General features: G+C 41.4%; 1 protein-coding gene and 1 long non-coding RNA gene across 2 annotated transcripts in view; one reads left to right on the top strand and one right to left on the bottom strand.

Moving 5' to 3' along the window:
- Positions 1 to 756: 756 nt before the first annotated feature.
- On the bottom strand, positions 757 to 4,724 carry LOC127545454 (uncharacterized). Its single transcript, XR_007949663.1, has 2 exons — positions 3,622 to 4,724; positions 757 to 1,218 (listed from the first exon to the last, which is right to left on the bottom strand). It is a non-coding gene; the product is annotated as an uncharacterized LOC127545454 (long non-coding RNA).
- LOC127545453 (P2X purinoceptor 7-like) overlaps positions 1,202 to 19,028 on the top strand; it is a 40,966-nt gene continuing 23,139 nt past the window's right edge. The window contains exons 1-4 of the mRNA XM_051972760.1: positions 1,202 to 1,326; positions 6,562 to 6,706; positions 10,679 to 10,747; positions 18,409 to 18,481. Coding sequence (XP_051828720.1) covers positions 1,202 to 1,326; positions 6,562 to 6,706; positions 10,679 to 10,747; positions 18,409 to 18,481 — 412 coding nt within the window. The remainder of the gene's footprint in view (positions 1,327 to 6,561; positions 6,707 to 10,678; positions 10,748 to 18,408; positions 18,482 to 19,028) is intronic.

Raw genomic sequence — 19,028 nt, 5'->3', positions numbered from 1 at the left:
TTGGAAATAAAAAGTTTTAATAAAAAATTAATTAATTTTAAGATGTCCTCTGATTAGGTCAGAGTAAGGCAGGGCTGTCACCTTCTTCCATCTAGACAGGTTCCTTCCTTAGTGTCAGGTACGACTATAATAGGTTTTCCGTGCCTTGGTTTGCTACCAGACCCACTTCTGTTGATGCACATTGAGCTTGCTTTACACTCATAACCCAAGACTCTTCTATATGAGTGATCGCTCAGGCCTCCCTTCTCCAATCTGTACTTGTGAAGTTGAATCCTCCAACCCGTGATTTCATTTGCCTGCCTTTGACCCTTTCTCCTGGTCTCTTAAGGTTTTCGGATCCTGACTCTATTGTCCAAAGGATTCGTTATTCCTCCCAACTCAGTGTCATCATCCAATGGGACAAATATAGATGACTTAAGAAGATGGATAATGGGGCAGCTAGGTGGTGCAGGGGTTAGAGCACCAGCCCTGAAGTCAGGAGGACCTGAGTTCAAATCTGGCCTCAGACACCTGATACTTCCTAGATGGTGTGACCTTGGGCAAGTCACTTAACCCCAATTACCTCAGGGGGAAAAAAAAGATGGGCTGAAATTTGTTTATTCCTGCCTGTTTCCAATAGAAATTTTAGTCAGCCCACAAATTTCTGCAGCACTGGGAGCCAGTGGGGGGAATTTGCTTTCCTTTCGGTCTGTCAGGTGCGGCAATGGGGACAGCTGGACCCCCTTTTATAGAGCACAGTCACAGGCCTGGACCTCCTGACATTTAAAATGCTTCCCCTTTATTCAGACAGAAATGAATCGCACTATTAACACTATGAGGTCAAAGCAGAATGAGGGAATTTCAAAAATGCCCTTCCCCTGAACACCATCTTTGTGCAGACTTCTGGGGGTGGAGTTGGGTGAGAAAGGAGGGGGAAAGGAGTCGTTTGCTTGTCAGAAAGGGAAAGACTGCCATTTCTTTTCCAATCTATTTCTTTTTGCTGTTTTTTTTTTTTTTTTTTTTTTTTACCCAGCTATGACCACATCGGCTGCCTTTGCCAGGTCCCGCCTCCCCTTCCCTGTCATTGGAGGAAGTGAAAGTGATGGGATCCTCTTCAAAAACAGGATGTTCCCAGTCTTCTGGTTCTCTTGGGCTGACTGCCATCGTTGCTTTTCAACTGTGAGCTCTTCCTTGGGGAGCCGGAGGACGCCTGCCATCAGCCATGTGCCCCTGCTGCAGCTGGAGGGACATGTGCAAGTATGAGACTGCCAAGGTCATCCGTGTCCAAAGCATGACCTATGGGACTATAAGATGGACCCTCTGTATGATAGTCTTCTTCTATGTTTGGTAAGCCAGCTGGGACCGCTTCATTCTTTGGCTAACAACTCGGCCCCTAACCCTCCCCCAGCCCCAAGTAACACATTTCTTCCCCGTCCCTCCTCCATGTGTGGTCCGACATCCCCATCCCTCCTTCCACTGACCGTTACCATGTCAGAGGGAAAAAGCAGGCCCAGGAGGCTGCCCAATAGAAGCCTTGGTGGGTATTTGGGCACAAAACTTTGATTTATCATCGATGAGTCAGAAAGAAACTACAGAATCAAAAGCAAAGGAGCTTTGACTTAAAATTTCTCCTCAGGTATTACATATCTATCTCCATTGTCTCTTAAGCTTCTTGGGCTTCAGTTTCCATAGAAAGGAGTGGATAGACTCGATAGCCTCTAAAATTCATTCCTGCCCTAAAATTATGACTCCGGGTCAAATATCACTTTTGATGCTGACTACTAGTCACTAACCCTTCTGAGCCTCAGTTTACCCATCTGTAAAAAGAGAGAGTCAGCCTAGATGGCTTCCGAGAGCCCTTTTAAGGTCTACATCTGTGCTTCTACAATGTAATTGTGGGAAGGTTCGGGAAAAAATGTAGATTTTTGAAAGCCCAGGCTGGATTCCCTCCACTGGCAAACAGTGGGCGTCTCTGCCAGCTTATGACAAGCTTGGGTGGGCAGAATATTGTAGCCTACAGAGGAAAAATTGCCTGAAGGTTTTAGTTGTCCTATGTTCAGGGGCAAAAGTGGCAGGTTTCTATGGAAGAGACCTTGTCTTTCGAGGGGTCTCTCACCCTGCTGGGACTGAGTAGCTGGTAGGTCTGTCTTTGTCTAGGAAACCTGGAGGCGGGCTGAAGTTCTGAGAAGACTGCGATCTGATCAGCAGCATATAAGTACCCTGGGTGAAGGGCTGGGGAGGAACCGGAAGAGATCGGAAAACTCCCCTCTCTGGTTCTACCAGGATCTTGCTGTTTTAGTTGGCTCCCAACGTCTGTTGATACTGCCTCCAGCCAGTACAGAAATCAACCTGCCTGGTGCAATGGAATGATGTGGGATGAAAGACATATTGCTTTGTAGTCAGAGGATCTCTGGGCAAAGCCTGTGACTCAGTTTACTTCTTTGTAAGATAAGGGGTGGGATTTGGACTAAATGACTTCTGTTGCTCTTCCCAGCTCTAAGTCTAGAACCCTAAGTGGGTTATAGTTCCAGCTCTTCCTAGGACTAAGTCCTGGAGAAGAGACTTCTCTCTGGGATTCATTTTCCCCATTTCTAAAATGGGCGGGGTGAGATCACTGAGACAACTTTCAGTTAAAAAATTCTTTTCTGCTCTAACCTCTGCTCAGACAGATTATGAAAATCAAACAAGTTTAAGAAAGAGTCTGTGATCTAACCACCCACCCATCCATCCATCCATCAATCTCTCATAACCAAGCCACTGGATCCATCTGTCCCATCCACCCGTCTAGTGCATCCATCTCTCTCTCCAACATAATCCTGGGGGAATACGGGGAGTGCACCTATGCAGCTGGGCAGGGGAAGGGAAAGCACCTTTAGTCCTCTTGTTCCGGGTAACACTATTCAAAGCTAGGGGGTCCTGGGTAATCACCAGCCCTGCTTTGTGGCGCTTTTCCTGCCATGGGAGACAGCTCATTACAGGGGGATCCTACCTATAATTTATCTGGCAGGCAGAGCAGGGGAGCAGACGGCTTAAAGGAAGGGAAGCCCATCAGAACAAGTCCATGAAGGAGGGCTTGGAAAGTAAGGGGAAACCGGTGTCATGGAGATGTGTCAGGAAGGGATTAGGCGTCATCGGATCACTCATTTAGAGCAGGAAGAAGGGAGCTGAGTCCAATCTTCTCATTTTACAGATGAGAAAACCGAGGTTCAGAGGAGTCAATTCGCCTGTCCAAGGTCACCCGGATACAGGATCTGAATCCCTGCCCTCTGATGCCATTCGCACTGCTCTTCTTAATGGGTCATTCTGCCTCCCTCGTTAATGTGGAGGAGCTGCAGCAGGAGCCCAGTCACATACACTGAGGTCCAGAGATAAGACAGGAGGGAGGGGGGATGGATTCAATTCAATTTAATTAGCATGAAGTGCTGAGCACTGTGAGGAATTAACTATTAGGATACAAACATACAGGGAGAGGGAAACAACTCCTGCCTTTAAGGGATGCAATTTACAGTGGGGACAGCCCTAGTCTTGAAGAACTGGAGTGGGGAGCAGGGACCAGGTCACAGGCGGCAGCTCGGCGTAGGGCGAGGAGCACTGAATTTAGAGTGAGAAGAGCCGGATTCAACTCCTGGCTCTGCTACTTACTGTGTAATCCTGGGCAAGTCACTGTTAACTGCCTCGGCCTGCTTTCTCATCTATAAAACAAAAAGTTTGGATTAGACCAGGGATCCTTTGGCCAGCTGGTGAATCCCATCTTCTCAGAGGGATCCCTAGATCTTTTCTCAAAACCATGTTTTTAAATGCATAAAATAAAATACACAGGATTAGCAAGGAAACAGATGATACTGGAATATAGTTGTCAAAATAGGAAAAGTTCCAAGTTCCAAGTTCACGGACTCCTTGAAATCTCCCCATAAACTCCTTGGGTGTCCATGGACTCCAGATAAAGGATGTCTGGACTAATACTAGCACCGTCCCTCTCTTCTTTTCTAAATACCCTGTAAGTAGCTTATTTATACTTTTTTCTTTTTTAAATATTGTCTCCCTCAAAATCAGGGGTCCTCAAATTTTTTAAATAGGGGGCCAGTTCACGTCCCTCAGACTGTTGGAGGGCCGGACTATAGTAAAAATAAAAATTTTGTTTTGTGGACTTTTAAATAAAGAAACTTCATAGCCCTGGGTGAGGGGGATAATCGTCCTCAGCTGCTGCATCTGGCTGTGGGCCATAGTTTGAGGACCTCTGCATTATACTGTGAGCCAGCCCATCAAAACCAACAACTGTCATTTGCCTCTTTGTATCTCCAGGGCTTAGTACAATGCCTGGCACATTGTAAGTGCTCAATAAATGCTTATTGACTGACTTGACTAAACAGTTTCTAAGATCCTTTCTGGCTTTAAGTTCTATTATATTTTATTTCTCTCAGCCTTAGGATCCTCATCTCCAAAATGGTGATAACAATACCTGTACCTGATGATCTTACACGGTTGTGATTAAGAATGTGCTTCATAAACATTAAAGCATAGAAATGGAAAAAATGAGGGGAAAAAGAGAAAAAAAGAAATTAAAAGCTTAGAAATGAGAGTTGTTGTTATCCAAGGGAAGACTGGAAATCTTGCCCAGTTCTAACAGGTACTTTTTGAAAAGGACCTGTGGCTTCTCTTTCTGTCTCGGTCTGTTTGTCTCTCTCTTCCTTCCTTCCTTCCTTCCTTCCTTCCTTCCTTCCTTCCTTCCTTCCTTCCTTCCTTCCTTCCTTCCTTCCTTCCTTCCTTCTTCCTTCCTTCCTTCTTTATTTCCTTCCTTCCTTCTATTAGAAAGGATATGAGAGGCAGAGAAAGTGTTTTTTTTTTTTAACAACTACATTTTTTCTAAAAAAAAAATAAAGAATCCCTATGCAATCTATGATCCTCTCTTAGCCAGTCACAGAAGACTATTTGTCATATCTACTAGGATCTCTTGTCTCATTTTTTTACTCTTCTAAACACCTCCTTCTTGCTCCTTGAAAATTCTATGGAAACAGAGAAAGGCAGCAGACAAACAGGACATAGTTCAGTCTAGTGGGAAGATGATCTGGACTCAAATCTTGTCTTTATTTTAAATTTCCTATCACTTAATCTCTCAGGGCCTCAGTTTCTTCTGCTGTAAACTGATGGGGTTGGACTAGACAGCTGCTAAAGTCCCCTTCGGCTCTAAATCTCAAATCCTGGGATCTTAATTAAATTACTTCTTCCTGGGCTTCAGTTTCCTCATCTGTCAAATAAGGGTGGTGGTCTCTGAGGTTCTTTCAAGGCCTGAATCTGTGACACTGTAAAGTCCCATAATAACTCATTTCTGAAGGGCTTTCAGGCTTACAAAGAGAACTGGGAAAGAGAAGATTGGCACAGGAACCCATGGCAGCTGCTGAATTAGTGACTGAGAAGTACCTCCCTGGCTCCAGGCTCCTGCTTTCTTCGTGAATGAAGATCTGTCTCTTCATGCCTCAGACAGTTTTACGCCTGTTCTTGCTTTCTTTCCTCTTTATCTCAGCTTATCAAGATCTTTAAGAGACTATGTGTCTCCTTCATAGCATTGGGTCAGAGGAAGGAAAGAAGGAAGGAAGGAAGGAAGGCAGGAAGGAAGGAAGGAAGGAAGGAAGGAAGGAAGGAAGGAAGGAAGGAAGGGAAAGGGGGAAGAAATAAAAAAGGAAGAAAGGAAGGAAGGGAAGAGATCAGAACAAAGGAAGGGAAAAAGGAAGGAGAGGGAAGGAAGAAGAGAAGAAAGAGAGGGAGGGAAGGAAAAAGGGAGGAAAAGAAGGAAAGGAAGAGAGGACAGAAGAAAGTAAAGGGAAAAGGAAGAAATATAAGGAAGAAAAGAAGGAAGGGAAGGAAAGGAGGGAGAGTCAAGTGATTCCCTTTTCCTGAAATGTATGTCCTCCCACTTCTGCTCCCGAGAATCCCTAGCTTCCTTCAAAACTCAATTCAGGTGCTCCCTCCTACACAAAATCTTTCCTGATCTCCCATGATGAGCTTTCTCTACTTCTTGAAATTACTTAGTATGACTTTTGAAATATATTTACTTCTTTGTGCACATGTAGTATCTTTTCTATAGCTCACAAGCTTCTTGAACACAAAGACTAATTCATATTTTTCTTTTTTGGCATTTTGCACAGTACCCAGCACACACTAGGCACTTAATGCCAGTTGAACTAAAGTCAATTCTTCTGTCAGAGAACTCGCTATCTCTGACTAATGGGTAGGAGATCAGACCTAGATGGAGAGGGCTCAGTTCAGTCAAGGACAAAATGATGATTTATGCTTATACATCTTTTTCTCAACCTTCACCACTAGTCCCAAATGAAGTATTTAGCCAGTGTCCTGGCAGTATCTGGGGCAAAGTATGGATCCAGATTCTGCTTGTGTCTACGTGAGTAAAAGAACAGAGGATTTAATTCCATTTCTCCAGCCTGGAATCTTCCTTTCTCTCCCTCCCTTTCCCCCTCATCTCTCTTTTCAAAGGCAGGACTGCATCAGTTAAGGAGGGGTTAGCACAACGAGTTCAATGATTTTCACAAAGCAAGAACTTGGGCCTTTTTTTCTTGCCACATTTAGCTTTTCCTTGGTGAGTGACAAGCTGTATCAGCAGAAGGAACCCCTCATCAGCTCAGTGCAAACCAAAGTGAAAGGCATAGCAGAGGTGAAGGATGGGAGCACGTCTCGAGTGCTGGACACAGCCGATTACACATTTCCTTTGCAGGTGAGTGTTTGTGCTCCAGAATGGAAAAGGCAGAGGGATACCTTTCTTGGCCATAGCACCAAGAACTTCTCCCCTCCTGTCTTGGGTGGAAGCATGGAAGTCCTAACCCAAGATAAAAAAAAACAAACATAAAATCTTAATGTCATTAGTATAACATGGAAGGGACCTGGTTAGAGCCAGAATCTCTGGAAAAAAAAGATGGGGTGGGTGGGTGGGGGAAAATGATGTGGCAGTTAAATGGTGCAGTAGATAGGGCCCTGAGCTTAAAGCTCAATTTACTATCTTGGGCAAGTCATTTTATCTTAGTCTACCTCAGTCTCCTTGCCTGTAAATAATGATAGTACTTTCCTTTCAGAATTTTATGAGGATCAAATGAAATAATATTTGCAAAGTGCCTGGCACAAAGTGGGTGCTTAATAAATGCTTATTAAATTTTTTAAAAATTGAAGTGTTTTAGTGGATTATGAATTCAGTTAATTAGCTAAAGAGCATCTGAGTGATGGAACTCAGGATGTTGAAGGTCCTCAAGTTCCTGTCATATGAGGATTAGTCGAAGGAACCGAGGTTGTTTATCCTGGATAAAAGAAAATTTTTTGTGGGGGGAGGACTTGATGGTCTTTTCTCGAAGTGTTTGAGGAGCTGTTCCATGGAAGATCGATTGCACATGGTCTCATTAGTCCCAAAAGTCAGAACTAGGTACAGTGTTTGGAGGCTACAAAGAGGGAAATTTGGGCTTGATTTAAAGGAAAACCTCTTTCCAAAGTGTAATGGAAACATATAGAAGTATATGTTATCTCAAAGAAGAAAGGGCTACATCGAAAGGCTGTAGGTCTTTGAGGAAGGGCCAAATGACTCCTTATCAAAGACATACAAAGGATTCCAGTTTTGACCTGGTTGGGTATAGGCTACAATGAATGGATGGTTTGCGAAGTCCCTTCCAACTCTGAAAGTCTGTCATTGGCTGATTCAAGAATCAGATCCTAACATGTGGGCCCCAACTATATTCAATTCAATTCAATCCAATCCAATATAGCAAACACTCATTAGGCTACTTTGTGCAAAGTACCTACTAGGTGCTAGGGATAAAAAGACCAAAAAAAAGGGGGGAACTGTTCATACCTTTAAGGAATTTACATTAAATGGTGTTGGGGGTATCAATAACACAACTGATAAATAAAATGGCCACTGTCAGGGAAAGAGTGGGGATGATTCCTAAGTGATTCTTGAAGGACAATAAGGATTCAGGGAAGAAGGTACAGAATTGAGAAAGAAGGATATTCTATACATAAAGGACAGCTTGAGAAAATGTAGGAAGATATGAGATGAAAGGAGCTTGGTGAAATAGCCTAGTTAGGCTAGAAATTGAGTATGTGAAAGGGAATAATGTGAAATAAGCTAGAGAGTATCAGAAGATAATAGATTTAGAGCTGGAAGGGATATTGGAGATATTTGAGTTCAACTCCCCTATTTGGAAGGAAAAAAGAAAGAAGGAAGGAAAGAAGGAAGGAAGGAAGGAAGGGAGAAAAGAGGGAGGGAGGAACAGAGGGAGGAAGGGAGGGAGGAAGGGAGGGAGGAAGGAAAAAAAGAAAAAGAGAGGAAGGGAAGAAAAGAAGGAAGAAACGAGAAGGAACAGAAGGAAGGAAGAAGGAATGAGGAAGGGAAGAAAATAAGGGAGGAGGGCAGAAACAAGGAAGGAGAGATGGAAGGAGAAAGAGGAAGAAAGGAAGGAGGGAAAGAGAAGGGAAGGAAAGAGGGAAGGAAGAAAGGAAGGACAAAAACAAGGAAGGAAGGAAATAGGAAAAAAAGAAGGAAGAAAGAAAGGAGAGAAGAGAAGAAAGCAAGAATCAAAACAAGGAAGGAAGGAAGGGAGGAAAGATGAAAAGAAGGAAGGAGGGGAGGAAAAAAGAAAGGAAGGAAGAAAAGAAAGGAGAAAGGAAAAAAGCATTTATTATGTATCTAATCTATGTCAGGGACTGTGCTAAGCAATTTACAAATATTATCTCTTGTGATCCTCACCATAACATTGCAAAGTAGGTCCCATTTTACAGTTGAGGAAACCGAGGCAAATAGCAATTAAGTCGATTTGTCCAGAGTCACACAGTTAATAAGTATTTGAGATTGAATTGGAACTCAAGTCCTCTTGACTCCAGGCTCAGATAAGGAAAGTGAGAAGAAGATATTTTAATAACTTGCCTCATTTTGAACAGTTGGCATCTAAGGTAGAATCCAGGTCCTCCTAACTTTGAATTCAATATCCCGTATCCTATGTCATGTTGCCTTTTGGAAAAAATAAGTTGCTGCCAACTTCAGAAGCCCTCAAATGGCAAGCGAAGGGACTCATAGTCAATCTAGAGGCACTAGGGCTCTGCTTACAATTTTTTTTTAACAGGTAAGTGCCTTAGGAAGATAAATTTAGCAATTGTGTGGGGGAAGAGTTTGGTGAAGGGAAAGTCTAGGAGCTGGAAAACCAATTAAGAAGTCATTATAATAAATCAGATAGAAGGGATGAGTGGCCAGATGGGCAGAGAGATGGGAATCGATGCCAGAAATGTTGTGAAGATAGAATGAGCAGATAGAAGCTAATGAGAAATGATTGGATATTGAGAATCCAGGGAAACACAGATTTTGAGGGCTGGGAGAGACCTCGCTGGCTTTTTGGTATAGCCCATGCATGAAGGAACTCTCAATGTAGCAGGAAAAAAGCTAAATCCTCTCTTATGTGATAGACCTTCAGATACTTGAAGATGGCTAAAAATGCTTCCCCTCCCTACTCCAGGAGCCTTCTCCTGCCTAAACATCCCTGTTCTTTCAACAGCTTCTTCAAAGTCATGGGCTTCAGGCTTTTCTACATCCTGGTAACCTTCTTCCAGTTTACCAATGTCCTTCTTAAACAGTGGTACCCAGAATTCAACACAATACTCCAGATGATAGAATCTAAGTAACTGACCCAATGTCACACCAGGAGAGCAAAGAACGGAATGAAATCATGGGGTCATAAGACCACAGGTCCTCTGACTGAAAATACAGCAGCCTGGTTATTTGTTTTTGTTGTCATTATTCAATCGTTTTCCAGTCATGTTCCATTCTTCCTGATGCCATTTGCAGCTTTGTTGTCAGAGTTACTGGTTTGCCATTTCCTTCTCCAGCTCATTTTTCAGATAAGGAAACTGAGGCAATCAGAGTTAAAGGACTTGTCCAGGATCACCCAGTCAGTAATTGTCCCATCTTAGATGGGAGAGGAAAAGAATGATTGAAGAGGAAATATTTTAGGAGACATATGAAGGGACAGAATCAAGGGAAGAAATTGTGTGTGTGTGTGTATAATGTGTGTGCAAATGTATGTCCGTGTGTGTGAGCATGCGTGTGCATGTGAACAAGTAGATGTGCATGGATATTTTACCATGTGTGACATACATATACGTGGTGTGTACATGTGTGTATGTGTATTGTTCATGTGTGTGTGCTTTTGTGTATATTTGTGTGTGTGTGTGTATGTGAGTGTGAGTGTGTATGGTGAGAACAGTGTGGCCATGGCTAAGAACAGACTCCCTTCAGAGACTGAAGCAGGGAACAGGATGCAGAAGGTACACAGGGATTTTGAGATGTGAACTTGGAACCCAATTTCATCTCAGACACTTGTACTAGTTGTAAGATCCTGGGCAAGTCACTTAACTAGTTTGTTCCTCAATTTCTTCATCTGAAAATTGGAGGAATCAGACTTAACCTCCAAGCTCCTTTCTAGTTCCCAATCTACCATCCTGATGATTCTGTGAGATGAGGAACTTCCCGCTGGATGGCTTTGATGTCAGATGTAGTAGGAGACAAGGTTGTCTGTTGAGAGATCCCTGGAGATGGAGGAAGGACTCTTGGTACAGAAGAGATCATGAGAAATGGCTTTCCTAAGAGGACCCAGATCAATTTGAGGGAGATCATCCATCTTACCCAAGCTCCTGTGTTCTCTTTTGTCTCCAGGGAAACTCATTCTTTGTGATGACTAACTTCATATCCACGGAAGGCCAGACACAAGGACTTTGTCCCGAGGTAAGGGAGGGCTGTGAGTTTTAGAACTGGAGATGACAGATGCTCTGTCATGCAGAGGCCTGTTTTACAGCCCAATAGGGCAGACAGAAGCATCTCTCTGCATGTAGCATTTTTGTTGAAAAAAATTTATTGAGAAAAGTGAGCGGGGCCCCATGAAAGATCCAAAGTGTCCATGGCTAGAGATGCAACGATCCCAACATCTACATGAAATGTGCTCTAATTAGCTACATTCTCCTGGAAGAAAATGACATATATGCAGAAAATTAAATTTTAAACATATAAAAATTATATATATATAATGAAAAAATATAAAAATAATTCCAAGGAGAAGTAGTAGCAGCCAGGAGATCAGAATAAGCTACCTATTGAATTGAGTTTTGAAGAGAAGAATTTTAAGAGATAAAGGCAGAAGTGCATTTCATATTATTGTTCTATAAGAAATGATCAGCAGGATTATTTCAGAGAGGCCTGGAGAGCCTTACAGGACCTGATGCTGAGTGAAGCGAGCAGAACCAGGAGATCATTGTACACAGCAGCAGCAATACTATACAATGATTAATTTTGATGGATGTGGCTATTTCCAGTAATGAGATGATTGAGACCAGTTCCAATGATCTTGTGATGAAGAGAGCCATCTACACCCAGAGAGAGGATTGTGGGAATTAACCATGGATCACAATATAACATTCTCACTCTTTTGTTGTTGTTCGCTTGCATTTTGTTTTCTTACTCATTTTTCTTTTTGATCTGATTTTTCTTATGCAGGAAGATAATTGTATAAATATATTTACACATATTGGATTTAACATATTTTAACATATATTTGATTGCTTGTCATCTAGGAGAGGGAGTGGGGGGGAGGAGGGGAAATTTTGGAACACAAGGCTATGCAAGGGGCAGTGTTGAAAAATTATTCGTGCATATGTTTTGAAAATAAAAAGCTTTCCAAAAAAGGAAGTGCATTCCAGTCATGAGCGGTAGTCTGGGGAATACTGAGAGATGGAAAACACAGTGGGCCAGACAATGTGGCTGCAACAGAGCGCCTGATGGGCAGTCGTAATCATTCAAAGCTTCAGATTTTTCATCTTTAAAATGGGTATAATAAGACACTGCCCTCTCCATGTAGTTTTTGAGTGATATTATGGGTGATTATTGTGAAATCTGCTTTGGGTTTTACAAGTCATTAAGTTTTTAGATTTAACATCTTAGAATTCTAATATGATTGGTTGTTGGCCTTTGTTCTCCAAGAGAATCAAAGTGGCTTCACTGTGTTGGGGTCAAGGAGTAGAATGTCCAAAGGTGGCTGATCAAAACAATATGAGCTTGGAAGGCTCTACCAAGTCAGACACAAATTGTCAATATAAGTAATATGATATACTTACTAACCCACAATAATGTTCTCTCTCCCCATTCATTCCCCTACCACAAGCAATGTAAGTGAATCTAAAAAATTGCTTTTAGTTTTAGTTTCAAGTTTTCTCCCCACCTTTAATGCTTCCCCATCTACTTTTGAGGACAAAAAATGTGATATCCATTATATATGTATGTGTGTGTGTGTATATATATGTCATGAAATACAAATTTCTACATTAACCATGTTTGTTTTTTTTAAAGAAAGGAAAAGGGGCAGCTAGATGCCACAGTGGATAGAACATTGGCTCTGGATTCAGGAGGACCTCAGTTCAACTCTGCCTCAGATACTTAACACTTACTAGTTTGTGTGACCCTGGGCAGGTCACTTAACCCCAATGGCCTTGCAAAAAAGAAAGAAAGAAAGAGAGAGAGAGAAAGAAAGAGAGAGAAAAAAAGAAAGAAAGAAAGAAAGAAAGAAAGAAAGAAAGAAAGAAAGAAAGAAAGAAAGAAAGAAAGAAAAAGAAAGAAGAAGAAGGAAGGAAGGAAGGAAGGAAGGAAAAAAAAGAAAAAGAAAGGAAAGAAGGAAGGAAAGAAGGAAGAAAAAATATCCTCTGATCTGTATTTGAGATCACCAGTTCTCTATCTAGAGATGAATCATACTTTAATGTAAATGAATTTTAACAATAGCCTTCTGCAGATAATGCCTCAGTCCAAAGGACTCTTTGTGGTCCAGCGGATAGAGGGTTGGTTTGAATCCTGCCTCAGACACCATACTAGCTAGGTGACTGTGGATATGTTATTTTACTTTCCTGTGTCACAGTTTCCTCATCTGTAAAATGAGGGTGTGGAACTGGATGGTTGCTTCCAGCTCTAAATATATGATCTTAAATTTGCAACAGTGGAGAACATTTTAAGGAGGATGAGGAAGGAGAAGTTGGTTTTTCCCTCAAACAATCTCAGCTCCAGTTTGCTAGGATTAACTGAGATGATATACACAAAGCAATTTGCCGATCTTAAAGTACTATGTTGTTGAGTCATTTCAGTCATGTCCAACTCTTTGTGACCCCATTTGGGTTTTCTTAGCAGAGATACTAGAGTGTTTTGACACTTCTTTCTCCAGCTCATTTTACAGATGAGGAAACTGAGGCAGACAGGGTTAAGTGACTTAGCCAGGATCACAGCTGATAAATGTCTGTGGTCAGATTTGAACTCAAAAGATGAGTCTTCCCGACTCTAAACCTGGTGCTCTATGCACTATGGCACTACGATGCCCGCAAAGTGCTCTGTAAATGCCAGCTATTATCAGACATGATTATGAAGGCAAGGCCTAACTCTGACCACCTGCATTTCCTCTCCTGTTTGCTGCCCCAACCATCTGTTTTCTCCAGACCCAGAGCCAAATTGAAATTCCCTTGACTCTCCTACCTCGGTAGAAGGCACTCCTCTTGGCTCGCTATTCCTTCTCTCCATGTCTCACTCCCCCACCTTCCTGATGAAGTGGGCAGCCACTTCCATTGAGTACTTCCTGCCTTCCCCCAATTCCCAGAAGCGACTCTTCCCAGCTTTCGAGCCAAGCTAAGCTTAATTCCAGGCCACATGGCTGTTTTTGGGTTCCAATTCTCTTTTTGGCAAGAAATGTGTATTCCTCCTTCATGTGCATCGGTTTGCCAAGGCACTGTTTAAGTAATAGAGGCTTAGGAGTCAGTCTATAAAAGAGGAGAATAATTCTGGTAAGCACAGTGAATAATTGCTGGACTCGAGAGAGCTGGGAGAAACACATTCCTGAGTTCAGAAGCACAAAGGACCGGGAAACGAGTCCTTATTCCTGGGGATTGTAGTTTTCACAAGCTGAAATTTATTTTTTGTTGGCATAGCGCCCCATCTCTTATCACCAGCAGGAAATGTAATAGTCCCCTCTATAGACAAATCCTTTTATGAATGGCTTTTACAGACCCTACATTATTTTCTTTAAGCCTCCTACCAACCATTTGAAGCAGGCATTATTTTCCCAATTTTTTTTTGAGACTCGAATTCTACAGCATAGATAATGCAAAGAATTAGTGGCAGGATTGGTACCAAAAAGAATCTGGGTTTTAGATCCCAAGGACCTAGGTTGGGTTTTTTGGTCCATTTATTTTTTAGAGTACTTTATTTTTTTCCCCAATTATGTATAAAGACAATTTTTAATATTCAATTTTACAAAATGTGGAGTTCCAAATTTTTTTCCTTTCCCTCCCTAAAATAATAAGCAAAGGGCAGTTAGGTGATGCAGTGGATAGAGTACCAGCCCTGAAGTCAGGAGGACCTGAGTTCAAATCTGGCCTCAGACACTTAACACTTCCTAGCTGTGTGAGCAAGTCACTGAACCCCAATTGTCTCAGCCAAAAAAAAAAAAGCAATTTGATATAGGTTATGTATGTACGATCAAGCAAAACATCGTGAAAGAAGAAAGATCAAAAGAGGGAAAACAAAGAAAAATGAGGAAAGTGAAAATATCATACTTCCATCTGCATTCAGAGTTCTTTCTCTGGAGGTGGTTACATTTTCCATCATGAGTCCTTTGTGATTACCTTGAATCATTGTATCCATGAGAAAAGCTAAGTCATTCACAGCTAATCATCATACAATGTTGCTGTTACTATTTACAGTGTTCTGGTTCTGCTCATTTTACTTTGCATCAGTTCATATGAGTCTTTCCAGGTTTTTCTGAAATCTGCTTGCTCATCATTTCCAAGGACCTAGTTTTGAAAGTGTTTATGGGATTTTGGACAAGTCTTTTTACTCCCTCTGAGCCTCTGTAAAGTTAGGTCAGACTCAACGACCTCTGGGACTCTTCTAGTTCTAGATCTAGGATCTCATGAACTTATAAACCCAGGTTGTTGTCGTTCTTCTGCCTTAACTACACAATTTTTTAATATACAAAGTGTCCCAAAAGTCTTAGTGCAGTTTTGAGCTTTAAAAGCTAAAGCTTAAGTTACAAGCTATTAAAGCTTAAAACTTCACTATGATTTTCAGGACAATCCCTTGAGTCAATTCCCAATTATATATTAAAATGCAAGAGGAAAAAACGTATATCAGATAGTCCCAAATATCAGAGAGTGAAGATACATGTGTTGTAAAGTTAAGATCAAGGAATTTAGTTACAGGATCTAGATTCAAATTTTGCCTTGGCTACTTAATTTCCTAGGTTACTTCAGGCAAATCATTTCACCTTTCAGGAGCTCATTTTCCTCATTAGTGAAATGGGATTTTCTAAGTCCCTTCTAGCTCCAAATCTTTAGTCCTATGATTTCTTGTTATTAATTTTAAAGTTGGGAAATCTTCCTAGAATTTCTTTTAGGCTGTACCATAGAGTAAATTTATTTTCTTCATTAAACTTTGCTCAATTTGCTGTTGAGATAAGCTTGCTTTCCCTGAGCCATGTTGGTGGATCATGGAGGGGGAGAGGTGGTGTCCTAGATGCATACTGATTAAAGATTGTGAAGGTAGTTGGAAGGAAACTTGAGTGATCATTTGATCGATCAATGGACCAATCAACAAATGTGTTGTGCCAAGCAGTGGGACTAGAAGTACAAAAAATGAAAAATATCCCTATTCACAGAGGGCTTACATTCTCTCCTCTATAATTTATAGGTAAAGAAACAGAAACAGAAAAGTCACATGATAGATATATGTGAAAATATGCTTAGAAGAATTGTGGATGTTTAACTTATATTGGATTACTTGCTGTCTAGGGGAAGGGAGTGGGGGGAAGGGATGGAGAAAATTTTGGAACACAGGGTTTTGCAAGGGTAAATGCTGAAATTTATCTTTGCATGTATTTGGAAAAATAAAAAGCTATTATTAATAGAAAAGTTACTTTGCAATACCAGAGAAACTGAGGCAAACCTAGGTAAGAAGGTTTCTTTAATGTGAAGAGTTTAAGCTAGCTGACTGCATGGGACTCTTGTCCAAAGCATTCAGTGTCTGAGACTCCCTTAAATACTTTGTACAATTACATCACTATAGCACACTGAACATGTGTAACCATTACATCACCATAAGCACCATGCTGTCCTAGATTCAAGTATACTTCTTCAGAGTTCCGGCCCTCTACAATATATCAAAAAAAGAAAGACATTCCATGAGCTCAGGGAGCCAACAATCTGTGTTGTTGTTTGTCCTTGTTCTCAAAGGGGACTATGACATCAGAGAGTTGATACCATCACATGTAAGTGAACTGGATTTAAGCGAGGGAGGGCAATGCAAAATCACCAACCTCACTTTCTCCTCCAGAACTATCTGGGCTCAGTGACCAGATATAGATAAGGATGACTGCAGATGGCCCTGGATTCAGTGTGAGACCTTGGTCTTTTTAAGCAAAGGTCTTTAGCAGGTCTCAGTTTGATTAAGTCAATATCTAAATCAGTAATTGAGACTAGGAACCAATCATCTAGTGGGGGAAGATGATACACAAAAGGAACCTAAAAAGGATGGAGTTCAGAAGGTACTTGATGAAGAGGCATGGTGGAGAATATATTATATCATATTCCAATATACATTCAAATATATGTTTCTTGAATCAAGAACTATCTCACTTAAAATTATAGATACTTAATTGTGATGACCACATATTTAAAATCAGCCGGAGTCAGAAATTCAGGTTAAGGGAAAAATCTTCAATCTTTATTGAAGTGAAGAGGTGAATAAGGATTGCGATAGCAATATGGGCAAGAAAGATTGCGATAGCAATATGGGCAGCTGCGACAGGAAGCCAGCTAACAGAGAGGGATCTGAGCTGAAAGGCCGTCGCAATGGCAGTGTGAGCAGTCTCTCCTTCCCCTTCCTTTTCCACTCCCCTGCCTCCACCCACCAAAATCGTCATTTCCTATACAACACATCAGGACTTGCACAAAGAGTGGGCGGGGGCCATTCTTCCTCCAAGCATATATATTAATAGAGTATGGTCCAATTACTATTTAGCCTCATGTGCTTGGGACCTCAGTGCATCAACTTGAGCCTCAGCCCATTACACACAAAGGCAATAAATCGAGATTTGAATCCAGATCTTGAGATTATTGCTTCTGAGCTAAAAGGGACTTTAAAGTCATCTTACCCACTTACTCCATTTTACAGATCAGGAACATGGATAGTGACAAGTGACAAAAGAGCTGTGTTCCTCATGCCGAAGAGCATTTTCTACAGAAAAATCACAAAGTATAGATTCAGCTCTGTTTCAATCTAACATATGGAAATGACAGTTCACTAGTAGGTACTCAAAGCATAAAGAGGAGAATAAAAAGCATTAATTTTCACTTCTAAAAGCTCTTCCCAGAAACCTCTCTGGCTACCCTTGAGGATAATTAGGTGCCATGATGGATAGAAGACCCATCCTGAAATCAGGAGACTCTAAGTTCAAATATGGCCTTAGATACTTCCTAGCTCTATGATTCTGGGCAAGTCACTGTGTGCCTCAGTTTCCTTATCTGTAAAATGAGCTGGAGAAGGAAATGTTAAACTTTTCAAGTATCTTTGTAAGAAAACATTAAATCTTGCCTCAGACATTTACTAGCTGTGCGACCCTGGGAAGTCACTTAAAATTGTTTGCCTCAGTTTCCTCACCTGTAAAATGAGCTGGAGAAGGAAATGGCAATCCACTCCAGTATCTTTCCCAAGAAAATCCCAAATGGGGTCAAGAATACTTGGACATGACTAAGTGACTAAACAACAACAGCATTCTTATGGGCAAAGTTCAGGTCTGATCTCATTATCTCAGGCCAGCTAAGGCTGCTGGCTCATGTCCTACCTGCATTCCCTGCTGATTCTTTCAATTGAGATGCTCAGTCTTTGATATTCTCTCCCTTGTTCAGCCCTCAAGCCAGTGGAATATTTAGACCAGGTCTCTCCCTCCCTACCAAATGGTTTTTCTCTAGTTATCACTGAAGAAAGTCCCATGGTGACTGACATCCTTTTTTTTTTTTTTTTTTAAAGTAATAATAGCTCTTATATCCCTATCATTTAAAACTTATAAAGTACTTTTCTTATGCAACAATCCTTTGTGATAGATGATACCGAAAAAAATCTGCTCACCAGGTAGGATACAAGAAAGATTTCTAATGGGATATGAGTTGGCCTGGATCACAGTCTGAGCAGTCTTTCATCTCTGAGATTCTCTACAATCATCCCCATTTAACAGATGAGAAAACTGAGAGATAAAAGCACTGTTCCCCTCCCCAACAAGGTTATGTAGCTGCTAGATGGTAGTACTGTGAACTTTCTAAATTCAGTGTGGCTGCTTATTCTGTTATGTCCTGTCCTTTCCTCTGCAGTATCCCACCCGAATAACTCTTTGTTCCACTGATCGGGGGTGTAAAAAAGGCAAGAAGGATCCACTGAGCAAAGGTTTGTTCTTTCAAGTTCTTAAGACTGTGTGATAGGGGCAGCTAGGTGGTGCAGTAGATAGAGCACCAGCCCTGAAGTCAGGAGGACCCGAGTTCAAATCTGGCCCCAAACACACTTCCTAGCTGTGTGACCCTGGGCAAGTCACTTAACCCCGATTATCTTAGCAAAAAAAAAAAAAAAAAAAAGACTGTGAGAGAAAATTGAGTCCTGGGTAAGAAGCTGACATTCTATTTCCCTTTCCTAATTACATAAGTTTCTTAAGAGAGATCTGATTCAAATAGTCCCCTTATTTAGGTTAAATATGGGAATGAAATGAAATGCACATGGAACATTTAGTAGTTAACAAAAGATTCACTTAGCTATAGCCAAGGAAAGACATTCAGGGCAGGGAAAAGATATTCCAAGTGGATATAAATGATTCAGCTGAGCTCAGTTTTTCTATGCTGGTATTGGCTATCCTGCTGGTCTACCATTAGGAGGAGCCTGAGGGAGGACCTGGAGGACTTTATGGTCTGGTTCTTTCTGGATTCTGGTCAAGGAGCTGAGC

This window comes from Antechinus flavipes, chromosome 1 (assembly GCF_016432865.1).
Source record: "Antechinus flavipes isolate AdamAnt ecotype Samford, QLD, Australia chromosome 1, AdamAnt_v2, whole genome shotgun sequence".
NCBI classification, from domain to species: Eukaryota; Metazoa; Chordata; class Mammalia; order Dasyuromorphia; family Dasyuridae; genus Antechinus; species Antechinus flavipes.
Note: the sequence above shows the minus strand (reverse complement) of the source record. Positions and strands in the feature narration are given on the sequence as shown.